This window comes from Odocoileus virginianus, chromosome 13 (assembly GCF_023699985.2).
Source record: "Odocoileus virginianus isolate 20LAN1187 ecotype Illinois chromosome 13, Ovbor_1.2, whole genome shotgun sequence".
NCBI classification, from domain to species: Eukaryota; Metazoa; Chordata; class Mammalia; order Artiodactyla; family Cervidae; genus Odocoileus; species Odocoileus virginianus.
This window is the reverse complement of record NC_069686.1, coordinates 11,699,468-11,714,394: the sequence shown is the minus strand read 5'-3', so window position 1 is coordinate 11,714,394 and position 14,927 is coordinate 11,699,468. Positions and strand designations below refer to the sequence as shown.

Here is a 14,927-nt window from a genome sequence, read left to right as displayed (position 1 = left end):
ACTTTTTCATATATATATATATATATATATCTTGCTCATATGTTGAACTATCACTCAAATATACTTAACTTCATCCAACAAGGCTTGCCAACTTCCAAATTCTGGCAACTCTGAAATTCCTGGTAGCCATTCTGGAGCTGCTATTATGTACAGCATAATATGAATGTGTCATATGAAGTACAGCTAACTTTCTTCTAACATGCATTCCCCAACCCAAAATACACTCTCCTTCTCAGTCTTAAAAAGGGACTTACTGGTAGGAACAAAGGAAATGTAACCACTACCACTGCGATGAGAACCCAACACTTTCTGACAATGTGGGACTTACAGAAAGTCCTGAGTTTCTGTGCTAAGCCTGTGGGAAGGCAGGATGGGAGCTTTGACAAGGGAAAGAGGCACACAAGGTCAAGTGTGTTTAGTCTCTAAGACTCCAGATAACTTCAGAACAAAGGAGTTGAAGTTTTTGTCTTAATAAAATATTTTACAGAATATGGATAGGAAAAAAAATAACGAAAAAAAAAATCTAATTTGAATGATCAAAAAATGCAGAATTCATCAGATTATCTTATAGAGACCAGTATGACTTAATTCTTCCTGGATGTCATGAAAGATCATTAGTAACAGAAACCAAATTTATTGTCCAAAGTGATAACATATCAAAGAAATACATATCAAATCTGTTGCCATTAAGTAGTTTTTAACATCTTTATTGCATTTACAATGTGTTTGGAACATTATAAGGATTTACAGTAGAAGCCAAATATCCCAGCCCTTAAAAATCAAATAAGAAAGACTGAATGAACCATACATAAATATCTTTGAACACAAGCATTGGAAACATACATGTGATTATAATTTTACAGGCTTATACAGGTAACTGCCATATGCAACAGAACAGGTGAGAAGGGTAAGACAAAGTGGATGAAAGTCACTAGGGGTGTGAAATAACTGTAGCTGGGTGGTACTGAATAAAAAGACAATATTGAAAATATGATTTGATTTGTAAAGGCTAAAATGTCCTGCAAAAACATAGCTACTTCCTAAGCACAACTGTGAGGTAGAATTCTCCCCACCCTGTTTTCTGGTTTCTTGACCACCGTTTGGGGGATTCTCAGTCCAGATGCTTCTCTTCCACGCTGCTGTACCTGGGACTAACTAGTACGACATGTTCTTTAGCACCCCTTCCACCCCTATTGACAGAACGAATCTTTTCTGTTAGCAGTCTTATTTTGTCTACTGAAAACGGGTGGCAAAAGTTAGTGATATAACAAACCAATGCTGATTTTTCTAGCTAATATTATCACCATGCTTTAAGTACTTTAATCATTCAAGGAGTTACACTAAAATTTCAGGGATAGGTCCCATCTGGGGAGCTGTTTTGGGCAGACAGGCATTTGTGTCCTTCAACACTAACTGTCAACTGTGAAGAATACCATTTCTATTCCAAATCCACTTCTAATACTTCAGATTACGGGTCATAAAAATAGTTTACAGTTTTCTACACACTCAAAATATAGTGAAAATCCAGGGCACAGCACAACCACATTGAAAAAAAGATATGGACGTTTCTTTCAAAACTGCCCTATGACACAGAAATTCTAAACCTAGGTATTCACCCAAGAGAAATGAAAGCCTATGTTCACATAATACTTATGTTAAGAATAACCATAGCAGCTTCACTTACAATCGCCAGTACTGGAAACAGACCAGGTATTTATAAATAGGAAAATGAATAAATAAGCTGCAATACAGTCATACAATGGAATACTACTCAGCAATAAAAAAGGAATTAACTATTAATACACACAACCACGTGGATAAATCTCCAAAACATGGTAAGTGAAGAAGACTTCAAGAAAGATACATGCTGTGTGGCTCTATTTACACAAAGATCTAGAACACAAGATCTAAGTTAGAACAAAGAAGAGTGGCTGCCTGTGGAGGAGGATGTGGGTGAGTAGAGGACTGACTGGAAATGGCAATATGGGAATTTTTTTTATAGTATTTTATGTTTTGACAGCACTGTATGCATTTACAAAACTCAGCAGATACACACTTAAGACTTAGTCATTCATTGTATGCTAATTTTAAATAAAAGTAAAATTGTAAGCAAATACTGAATTCTAGCTAATGATTGAAGTATTCATTAGGAAGTATGTAGATTTCTGCAACTTAAAATGCATCAGAAACAATCTGAATTGGTGAGCTGATGGATGGACAGACATGTGACAAAGCACAGTTAATGCTAACTAGCATCTGGGTGGTGAGTACAATATAAAATTTTAACTTTTTTATATGTTTGAAAATTTGTATAATAAAATGTTGGGGGAAAAATTCAGGGCACAATGCTTACAAAATAATGCTGCTGAGAATTTCATTACTGATTTCATAATCAGAAATTCTTCCCAACAGTGTCTACTTAGAAACTTAAGAGCTTGTGCAAGGATAGTCCTGTGTGAGGTAAGCAATCAGTTCTCGGATCTATGCTGACTTAAAATTGTCAAGGTGATTTTTCATCTCCTCACACTTTAATGAAAATAATACATGCATTGATGGTTATTCTGAGCAAATTTGTTGGTTGTATAGACTAGCAGAGTTAAGATGAAAAAACATTCTAAAGGGAAAAATCAAGCACATTTTTACTAATTTTTAAAACTAAAGAACCAGAGTTAATTATAACAGAAAATATGTGTAGACCCAAAACACGATGTAAGGCTTGATCATAGTGAACAGGTCCCCGCTAGTCAATGGAAGGACATGAGTCATCCTCCTGTCTCTCCAGGAATGACACATTTGGAGACACCATGTAGAGATGGCATCTGACTCGTAAATACTTCTAAGGTGACACTGATCACTAAGAATGGCTTCAGATTTCTACAGCCTTTTGTCAGAAATATTTAGTATTCCACAAGCCTGACTTAAGATTCGTAACAATGCTCCTCTAACATTGAAAGCTGGTAACTATTTTTAGTTATGGTGACTCAGTGGTAAAGAATCCGCCTGCCAATGCAGAAGAAACAGGAGTCGTGGGTTTGATCCCTGGCCGGGAAAATTCCCTGGGAAAGGAAATGGCAACCCATTCCAGTATTTTTGCCTGGGAAATTCCATGGACAGAGGAGCCTGGCAGCCTACAGTCCAATGGGTCACAAAGACTTGGACATGACTTCACGACTGAGTACACAGCACAAGAATTTCTGTATAATTACATGTGGTATTATGTGTGTTGCCTCCTAAAAATTTTCTAACAAAAATAATCTTCTTTTATAATTTTACTTACTGCTTTCACAGTATATAGTTGTAGTTCTGGCTTTTCCTGTGATCTCTAAGTTCTTCATGTTCTAGTACAGGCTCTGCTTTTTCCTGAAGCACACAGACTAGTTTTGTCATGTTTTCAAGTTTGCTTTAAAATATTAGTCACGTTACTCAGCATCATATCTATAAGCATTTTTCAGTATTAAACATTCCCATGTATTTATGCTATGTCATGAAGCACCCATAGTTCTATCAGCCTGTTATAGGACCAGTCTTTCTCTCTGATTATCACTGCCCAAGTTTACCAGGAGTGCTCTTCTCTAACCGTAACAGCACCAATGGTGGCCAGATTCACGCTCTTGTTTCTATAGGTTGGTGCTGACTCACTAAGATCATCAGTGTGACTTTTACTTACTTTCTTACTTTTCAGTGGAATTGTATCATGTCCTGTTAACCTCAAAGTAGATGATACTCCTCCCTTGCCCTCCATCTGGCTGGTCTATCATCCTGCCACAAGAGAGTCAATCTGTCAGGTTTAAAAGTCTTGTTATTTACTGCAGAGCTCACTGTCCCCACCCTTCGTATTTTCAGTATATCGAGTGGACGGGAAATGGAGTGTTGGGAGGTGAGCAGACAAGATTCCCTTTTCCCCAAGATCCCATGCTTGCTGTCTGGGACAAGAACATGGTTAAAGAACGCTCCCCATTCTACTCTGGAAAGGTAATAATAATAATCCTTCCATTTTGGATAACATTTTATTTTTCAACAGATTTTTAATATAATTATAGTTCATTCTTAAAATTACTTGACATGATTTCTCTATTTTACAGGTTCAGAGAAGTTTAATGATTTTTCACCCAGGTGAGTAAATGCCAAAGCCAGATTCTTAAGTATTCAAACTCCACCTCTTTTCATTATATTCACTAGAGATCTTATTTTAGCCTTAGTTTACCACCTTTCCTGTACTATTCTTGTCATTATTTATGTTTCTTGGCTAAATCTAGATTTTCTGCAGCACACACCTAAGTCAACTAATGTCAGGTGTTAAACCCGCACTTCCTTTTCCCTTATCAAGGTGACTGTCGCCCCTCTAATACCGGGAGCGAAATTCTCCACACCCAACTGGAGCTCTTTCTTTTTTGAACTGAAAGTTAACTCTAGCTAAGTTTTGCTAATTAGGTTAACAGGTCAGCTATATTCTAGTCCACCTTCTTAACCCTAGATAATTTTTCCTTTTGAGGTTTAAACAAATATATCCCAAACATATATCTCTTGTCACTGATATTTACCAATGTTAATTTCCTATAGCGTTTTCAATAGACTCAAGATGGGGATGATTTTAACAACTACAGTTATGTTCAGTTTTTAGTAACCAGAGTATTTTACCATGGTCCTGTTGGGGTGGGAAAAGTACATAGTAATTTCCAATCTTTCTGGCAAGGAACTTAAAATGTAGTAGAGAATTCTGAAGTCTTTCTTCAAACAAAGCCAGTACAGAGACAGGTTCAACTTATCTCACAATCACGCCATTTGTCACCATGGGTTTATGTATGGTTTACTCAGCACTATCAGAAAAGTAACTGCCATGTTCACACCAAGGAGCACGCACTAACAATACTACTCTAAACAGCACACCCCACACATCATCCGATAGTGAGACAGACATGTTAATACTAGGTTATGCTCCAGAGCACTGGCCAATTTAAAGACCTATAACATGAGAGAAGTATCCAATCCTCTACACAGCAAGGAAGCCTAGAGTCGCCGCCACCTTAGCTGGCAGACTGAGTAATTTTACCACCAATGAGTTACCATGGTAGAATAAGGTGACCAACAAGGTGACCAACAATGAAGTCTGGGAACACAGTCAATTTTATCTGAAAGGAAGTTATCATCTTCACATCACAATGCTGATGGGTTAGACACGTGTGAATACATGTCTAAACTGTCCATAGATACTTAGCTTACATAGGACCAAATTTATGACATGAAGACAAAAGAAAAACTCAAAGCAAAACAAAAAATTAAGCTAGCCTAATTAACATTCAATAACCCCCTGAGATGAGTTAACATAATGTGGAAGTTGTAGCATGCGTGCTAAGTCGTTTCAGTCATGTCTACCTCTGCGACCTATGGACTGGAGCCCACCAGGCTTCTCTGACCATGGGATTCTCCAGGCAAAAATACTGGAGTGGGTTGCCATGCCCTCCTCCAGGCGATCTTCCTGGCCCAGGGATCAAACCCATTGTCTCCTGTGGTTCTTGTTATCGCAGGCAGATTCTTTAATGCTGAGCCACTGGGGAAGTCCAAGTTGTAGCCTATATTGTACCAAGTAAAAATGATGGTTCTTTCTCTATTTGCAGGCCAATGTTAATTCATGATTTACAAAGAACTTGTCTTTTCAAACAGACTGAAGTCACTTCCTTCACAGGTATTCTAGTGAACTATGATCCCATGAAGAAAAATCACATTTAGGGCATTGCTGGTTTTCATTCATAACCATGTCTATGGGTATCTGGATACACATAAAGAAAGCAGGAGCAAAGTTATAAATGAAAAGCAACAATATTTACTATGTGTTAAAAGCATAATCATCTTCACTTGAAATATTCAAACCACAAATATTTCCAGATGTGCCTTAATTCACTCTTGCTATAGGCAGGGCAGATTAAGGCACATAAAATTAACTCATTTGACAGTAAGTAGGGGAGTTGATGGTAGAATTAGAGAGTCTCTTTACTTAGAATCCAGTTCCTTTCTGGCAAAGTCTTAATAAAAAATAAAAAATTCTGTGAAATTCAGTATGAGAAATAGATATTGAGTACAACTACCTACCTCAATTACCTAAGTATCTAAAACTATCAAATGACTTCCTGATGAGCAGATTCACTCAGTCAATTCTAACTTTAGGAAATCTGTTTAAAACATACTTCAGACTACAATACAAGAGGAATTAATACTAACCCTTACAACAGATATACAGGGGAACTGAGCAACTATTGTTGTTCAGTTGCTACGTCATGTCTGATTTTGTGACCCCACAGACTGCAGCACGCCAGGCTTCCCAGTCCTTTCTTACTTCCCAGAGTTTGCTCAAACTCATGCTCATTGAGTTAGTGATGCCATCCAACCATCTCATCTTCTGTCATGTTCTCCTCCTGCCCTCCATCTTTCCCAGCATCAGGGTCTTTTCCAGAGTAACTATTATGCCATGAGCAAAATGCTGGGAATAGGAGAAGTCAGGCCAACAAGTTTCCTTCCCTCAAAAGAGCTCATAGTGTAGTAGGTACAGACAAAAACAACTACAGCATGTGCTTAGCACCGTCAAGAAGACTGAATGAAGAATGACAAACATTCATACTTATAGAAGTTAAACCCTAAAAGACTAAGGGTTAACAAATAAAGAAAAAGCCTTTCTGGATGATCTCAGAAGCAGTGGCAGCATAAACGGGAGCAGTTGAATGTAGCCCCCAGATTTTCTGGTATGTCCATTAAAAGAGACTATATTTCAAACCAAAATTACTCTGAGAAAGGTGAAAAAAATATGGTAAATAACTTCACCTAAGTTGAAAATGTCAAGTAGGTAGCTGAAAGTACAGGTTGAGAATTTCGGACAAGATACACAACACAGGACTCTGGGATAAAATAAGATACCCTAAGGATAGGATACATCCAGAATCATTCTGAAGACAGAATCTGAGAGAGCACATTTTAGTAGATGCATTTTAAATAACAGTTATGTGACTAGACTGAGTTACAACAGAAGATAACATCATCAAGGGAGGAAACACTGTAGGAGAGGTTGCTCCATGGTAGAAATGCTGCAGAGGCAGAGGAGAGGAATGCAAACTGGAAAAAAAGAAAAAATCATTCAATTCAGTAACTGGAGTCCACTGCAAACCACTGCACTGCAGGGCTCTGAAAGCCAGACTGCAAGGTGCTGAGCATGTATGCTGAGGATGCAGGGCAATGGATATGGGTTTCTCCAAGAAGTCTGGCAGTGAAGAAGGCTGGAAAAACCAGCAGGCTCAGAAGGAGCTTTTTGCACTGGAAGATACATGGACATTTCAGTAGACAATGGAAAGAAAAGAGTATACCCTGCATAATTTTGTATTGATCACAGACTATAAACTTAGTTTTAATCTTCCTCAAAAACATTTTCTGAAACAAAAATGAACACAAAATTATATGTATTTTACCATTTAAACTTAATATAAACTTAAAAGCATTAACATTTTATAAATTTAATTTCTAAAAGATGTGTACAATTTTTGTTATTATACTACACCAGAATCTTGCTTCTAGTCTATCATGAGGAATTAAATGTTATTAACAATTGCTATTTTAGTTCCTGAAAGATTAATATAGAAGATGACATTTAAGTAACTATGTATGCCTTTCCCTCCTCTCCCAAAGACAAAATATTTTCAGTACGGTAATTTAGATAACATTTTTCAAGTTGAAGAAGAGAAAAATGAGAGTGTTCACTAAGATCTAAACTTTTCTTCACAATATTTTTGATAAAACATGCTTATTTATTATATATACATGCTTACATATGAATTTCCTGGCTAAAATACATGCAACCAACATGAAAAAACAAATATTAAACCATCCTCACAAGCCTAAGAATGCCCTTTTAATTAAGGCACTCATGTTTGGAAATAGGATATAACCACCAAATTAAATAAGGTGTTTAAAAGAAGCCTTTTATTAAGCACAAACAACTTTTAATACATTATCAATACAAATAGGAAAATGTATTTTAATGAATATGATATATCAAAAATCTGAAGGTTTTTCTTCATACTGACACAATAAAAATAATCAAATTTGAAGGAGAATTACAAAGCAAAATTTTGAGGACACCACTGTCTACTAATAACAGTTGAGCTATAGTCTAAATTTACTACATCACCTGGGGAGGAAGGGCAACCATTTTTTATAGAGAGAATTTCTAAACTCTTATTAGCACCATTCAAAGCTTATTATCAGTTGTTCATCTACAAACTGACAGGTCAGGTAAAGCTTTAAAGCAAGTTTTCAGTGCAATGTTTACAGTTCCTTCTTTTAAGATACTTGGAGTCTATGATCTCAAAGCATGTTAAACAATTCTGCCTTGGTAACTGCAAGGTGTTAACATGTGGAGAGAAATGTGTAATGGAAAGAAATGAGGCTTATCCTGGCTGTGAAATGCATCTTAACGTATTGTAGCTAATGCTGGAGTATGCTGACGACATGCGGGATTATGAACAGCAGGTCTCTGGGAAGAAGGCAGCTATTAGCTCTCTGTAGTCATCATTTCTGGATGTCTCAGCTGCTGCCTTTTGAGACTAACTAGTTTCATCCTGTCTCTGATGTGTTCTGCAGTAGAAGCCATGTCACTTGGGCTCCCAAAATATTGTTCAGTTCTAAAAATCAAAACAGAAAAAGCCCAATCAGATTAATACAAACCCATTGACTGTACAGTGAATGCAAAAGGAAGCAAAAATTACCATAAAAATTACCTATGTGGTATGCCGTTAGTTCATTTGCAGACCATACTGTTATCTTTGAGTAGCAATTCGGTAGGAGAAACATTTTTTAAAATGGCATAAAACATTTTTTAAAATCGAAAAAATATATTAATGGTATAAATATCCTATCATGTATACTTACGATAATCTCAATTAACCAAACAATGCAACAAATAAACAGTGCAACAGCAGCAAGGTTCTGCTTCCAGCTTGGGAGCTACAGCATATACAAATATAAAATCTGTATGAGTACGTCAGTGCTAAGGACTATGGTCATCAGATGTCTAACACAGCTGGCAAGTAAAATATCCATTAATGTTAAGCCATCATTTGGGACATTAATAGGTAAAATCATTTAATTTTATCCTATTTGCAAACATACAGCATTCAGAGTCATAGAATCTTTTAGAGCTCAAAGAGTTCCTGGAAATAATCTGGTTTAGCTCTTCATCTTTTCAGATCAGAAAACTAAGACCCAGAGAAACAAATGACTGAACCACAATCACAGTGGAAAAAACAGAATCTGAACGTGGGTCTTCAAGCAGGGAATCCAGAGAGACCATCTGATTTCTTTTATTGTTCTAGGAGAACGGTACAAAAGATAAATGTGACTAAGCTCACTGTCAAATTTTACAAAGTATAAACAAATTACCATATAAAAGGGAATGGAATAATAATTGCAAATATTAAAATTGTGAAATTTGAATATATAGCACTAAGTGACTCTCCCATTTTAAAAACCAAAGTGACGCATGAACTATTTGTAGAACATGGGAGAAGCAGCCCATGCAAAAGCACCAGGGGGAGCCGCTTCTGGGAGGACTTGAGTAGAATGGACTGACTCTGTGACAACTGGCTGTGAATCACAGAACTGAGGCTTTGGGGGAGGGACTTCTGGGAACAGACCAGCCAGAAGCACCCTCCTAACACTGTTACCAGCCGGATCTATGAAGTTTTATTCTCTTTTATACACCGGAGATATACATGACTTTAAAAGCTACTTCTGATTATTCAAGTTTAGGTATGACTAGAGATTATCTTGGAGAAGGAAATGGCAACCCACTCCAGTATTCTTGCCTGGAAAATCCCATGGATGGAGGAGTCTGGTAGACTACAGTCCATGGGGTCACAAAGAGTTGGAAACGACTGAGTGATTATCTAAGTACAGACTATGAAAAACGTTGTATCTTCTCAATATCAATTCCAAATAATTCTTTGAAGCTCATGACACATTAGCTGTGGCACTTATCACGTGTGAGATAATCGTTTTAAGTAGTTTATATACATGTAGCTCATTTAACTCCCTCACTACCCGAGGAAGTATGGAAAATATATTCCTATTTTTAGATGAGGGAACTGAGGCACAGAAAAGGTTAAGTGGCTTGCCCACGATGTCACAGCTAGTAAGTGGTGGAGCTGAGATTTAAACCCAAGAAATCTGGTTCCAGAGTCCACAATCAAACCTACTCACTATATTACAGTGTTGGTGTTTTTGTTTAGTTGCTCAGTCATGTCCGACTCTTTGTGACCCCATGGACTAGTCCACCAGGCTCCTCTGTCCGTGGGATTTCCCAGGCAAGAATACTGGAGTGGGTTGCCACTTCCTTCTCCAGGGGATCTTCCCGACCCAGGGACTGAACCCACGTCTCCTGCACTGGCAGTGGATTCTTTACCACTGAACTACCAGGAAAGCCCTGTATTACAATGTTAGGATACTTACATTCAATGGTTTGGTTTCTCTATTGTTTGAATTACATATCTTCTGAATTACCACCAAATTGTTTTCATTGAGAAGATCTAGCTCCCTGGGGATAAAGCTACTATGATTCATTTACTGGACCATTTATTTGCAAGAGGTTAACTCTTTATTTTTATCATCAACTATTTGAAATGAAAGGAATGTGGAAATCAAGACCCCATCATTTTACAAAAGAAGAAATTAGGACTATATAGCACAGTGAAAAAGAGAATGGATTTAGTGCCAGACAGACCTGAAACTATGTTCTAATTTCACTTAGAAGCTGTGATATCCTGACAACTTACTTAATCTTTCTGAGCTTTGGTTTCTTCATCTGTAAAGCACAATAATCGTATCGGCCTAGCACTTTTTGGTCAAAAGCCTAAAGGTGAAATGTTTAGCTTTGCGTTGTGTATATAATGTATATATTTTGACCTTACTAAACAGTCCCCTCCCCATCCATTCCCTGAATGAAGTTCAAAGTCACCAGACTCCTTATCATCACAGTCAAGTCTAGAACCCAGTATGTCAACCTAGTCAATGATCTTTCTTCTACGACAAGCTATCGAGGGCAATACATTTGATAGCAGCAAGTACCAACTGCTACCACTGTTAAAAACCCAGTAGGGATTTCTTTTCATTTTAAACTAATTTATTACAGATCCTGAAGATGTGAACCAAAGCTAATTTACTAGGACTTTTCAGAAACAGATTTTCTTCTCTTGATATTACTTTAAGACCTTACTGATAAAAACACAAATTATAAGAATGTGCAGCATACCCATCAGGATAAACTACAGGAACAGTTAGTCTATCTAAAAGTGATTTCCCAACTGCTTCAACTTCATCAAACTGCTCCTCATCATTAATAGCTTCAGGCTCTTCTGGACAGTCTTGTAAAATCTGCAACAAATAAAAGTGCAACATCAATCAAGAGACACAGAAAGGAAATTAAGTTCATTAAAACTTAGTAGATTGAAGGTGTTTCTGTTGTTCCTAGAATCTTCACGTATGTCACGGAAGACTGATTACTGACAAAGCTGACTCAAGAAATTAAAATAAAATCAAACACATAACCCACACTAATAATTTTGTAATTGGAATAAGAAGAGTTCTATAGTGATTTCCAAAAAAAACACTAGAGTATTATTTGGAATTAAACTGAAAGTGTGCTTAAGAAGTAGTATTCTTTCATATACCAAGTAACTATTTATTGAATACTCACTTTATGTTTATGTAGTGGCTTGGGATATGAATGAGAAACAGATTTTGACCTCAAAGAACTTACAAACTTCACAAATGAAAAAATATATATAAATACATAACATATACTCAGAGTACAAACACATAACAATGTGATTCCCTAGCTAGAAACTTTACAATTATTTTAAAAACAGATCTGCTGACTTGAGTTACATGATATAAACTAAAAAACAAAATATAAATAGATACGGTTTTAATTCAAATTTGGAATTTCTACAGTCCATGATATTATTTTTTTCCTTAATAATCACTATTTAAGTTTAAATGGTACAAAAGGAAGGAAAGAAAAAATTGCTGTGATTTGTAATAGTTAAAGCTGTAAGTACAGACCCACATAGCAGCCACTAGGTACATATGGTTAGTGAGCTCTTGAAGTGTGTCTAGTCTCAAATGCAGATATGCTATCAGTCTAAGATACACTTCAGATTTAAAACAATAATACTAATTTAAAAAATCTACCTACAAGAAAAAAATCTGCAAAATTTAAGACAGAATAATTTATTTTTGCAACTTTGCATATTTTTATGAATCCAATTATGTTTATTTTGGCATTACTCATAAAGGATATTTTCATATTATAAAATTCCAGATTTAATTTAAATATTTTCCTAATCACTATAACTTGCTATGCAGTTTGCTTATAGTTGTGGCTTGCTGGTATGAAATAGAACCCACCCAAGAGAAAAATAGCATCTAATAACAAAAGGTTTTACATAGGTTGACATAATAAAATAACCTTAAGCAGAGTTTATTATAAGCACGATAAAGGCCATGTACCAGAAAAAATAGGAATATTAATATTCTATGAAAAAAATTTCAACCATATTCATTCTTGGGCTTCCCTGGTGGCTCAGATGGTAAACAGTCCGCCTGCAATGCAGGAGACCCAGGTTCGATCCCTGGGTTGGGAAGACTCCCTAGAGAAAGGATTGGCTACCCACTCTGGTATTCTTGCCTGGATAATTCCATGGACAGAGGAGCCTGGCAGGCTACAGTCCATGGGGTCACAAAGACTTGGACACAACTGAGCAACTAATAAATATTCATTCTTACATAATTTCTTAAAGAGATCTAGATTTTTAAATGTCTTTGCACATACACTTTAAGAGTAGCATCCTAAAAAATTATTAGTGGTGTTAAGAGATCGGGCCAGTGGTCACACTGGGATGGGCAGCAGAAGCAGTGTGATTAAAAGAGGATGGGGAACAACCTCTGGGGTGCTGGTAACATTGTTATTTGAATAGGGAGCTGATTACACAGGCATACTCACTCTGAAAATTCAGTGAGTAGAACATCTGAGCTGCACATTTTTCTATGTTAGTATTTAGTTCAATAAAAAGTTTTCACTAAAACAATCAATAGATAAATAAGTCAAGTCATTTGGATACTTTCATTCATCATCAGGCAGCCCATCTTACACTAAAAAAATGACCTGTAGAGTTCAGTAACCGGCTCAGTAAGAGTTAATGTGGACATTCCCCAACAGATGTACTGCATAACACAGACAGAAACTCCTTAATTCCTAAGGCTCCTGGCAGTATCTCTTCTGTTCTACAGACCAAGGCTATTTTAGGTTTCTCATATCTTAACCTGCATTGAATATACCCTACATATAAACTTTCATCAAAACAAAGTTAACTACTTAGTAACGCTCTTCTTTGGAATGGAAATATAAGACTTGGATGCTATAAATTTTCACTGTAAAGTTGAGAAAAAGGTCCTAGTAAAAATTTGCACCAATAAAACACCGCATATTGACTTTTAGTTTCTGGGATTAATGAATTCATTAAATAATAAAACCTAGAATGATTCTTTAAAGATAACACATGAAAAAAAAGGTTTCATTTTTATCCTTGTAATTTTAGCTGGAGAGTCTCAAACATTATAAAAATCACAAAGTGACCTTTTAAAAAATTTATGACAATCAGTATTTGCAAAAGCAGAGTTTCCTTTCCTGGCATAATGAAACAGTGGGAGTCATGACACCTGAAAGAACACAGTACACTCTGGGCATCAGGTCTGGTGAGGAGAGACATGGTGCTGAGCAGACTACTGGATGGTTTAATTCTTCTAAGCAGAGTACTCCAACCCTGGTATGGCTTACCAAGAATCTGATTTGAACCTTCTAAGACAACATGTTACACCTAAACAAACTTTAAACAGTGGAATCCATATACATTTTTAAAGAACAGACTAATCAGAAAATTACAAGGTAAACACACTTTAAACACACATAACACACACGACTGAAACTACATGTTTAAAAAAGCGAACCTTTTCAGCATTTGAGTGAAAGGCAATAGCCATTTCCAGCCTATGCACCCTCTCTTCAGAGGCGACTGTAAACTGTTTCCACACTCTGTTCAGTCGAGGGAGGGTGTCCCCGGATGACCGAGAGGTGCAGCGCAAAGACTGGCAGAGCACAACTGTGGCCTGCAGCAGCTGCCTTCCATAGTCGTAAGTGCTCTAAAGAGGAGAGGCAAACACAAAGTCATAACCGCAGAATTCTGAAACAGGGACAGGGAAGCCAACGGGAGGACTGTAGCTGCAATTCAGTAACACTACTAGAAATCAATAATGACTGATTCCACTGGCACTCACTACTACAAGTTGTCTGCACGCATCAATAATTAAGGGGAAGCAATACTTCCAGTTAATTTTTATTAAGTTTATTTCTTATTAGGCTTTCCTCTCTTACTCTGCTTTCCTCTCAGTCTGCTCAATTTCACCAGCCCAAAAGAGAAAAAAAAAATCAATTAAAAAAATCTGCTCACCCATTAATCAAAACAAATGGGCGAAAAGGGGCACTTTATATTCCACATGGGGAGCCACACAGTTAACAACATGAACTCAGTAATTAGGCAAAATAAATTAAGATACTATTCACATAAAAAAAAATCCATGTTGTTATAACGCTGACACTGGTGAGATGCACAAACTAGGGTTTCTAATTTACTGATATTAACTTATACTTCATAGTAACTTTTACAAATGAATGGTTACTGCCTTAAAATTACCATAATGTATTAATGCATCATAAATCAGAGGGAGCTACAGAACCTGTATTCAGGAAACCTTAAACCCTCTCAAATGTATACAGGCTAGTTTTGATTCATCAGCTGACATTTTCTTAGTTTTCTATTTCTGGATTAATATAA

The 14,927-nt window shown here is 36.6% G+C and overlaps 1 protein-coding gene across 4 annotated transcripts in view; it reads right to left on the bottom strand.

The window, feature by feature from the left end:
* Positions 1-691: 691 nt before the first annotated feature.
* Positions 692-14,927, bottom strand: part of SESTD1 (SEC14 and spectrin domain containing 1) — a 139,788-nt gene continuing 125,552 nt past the window's right edge. For all 4 annotated transcript variants that reach the window (XM_070475940.1, XM_020903883.2, XM_070475941.1 and 1 more), the window contains 3 exons: positions 14,044-14,235; positions 11,288-11,409; positions 692-8,663 (listed from right to left, as the gene is read on the bottom strand). In XM_070475940.1, coding sequence (XP_070332041.1) covers positions 8,534-8,663; positions 11,288-11,409; positions 14,044-14,235 — 444 coding nt within the window. In that variant the 3' untranslated portion in view covers positions 692-8,533. The remainder of the gene's footprint in view (positions 8,664-11,287; positions 11,410-14,043; positions 14,236-14,927) is intronic.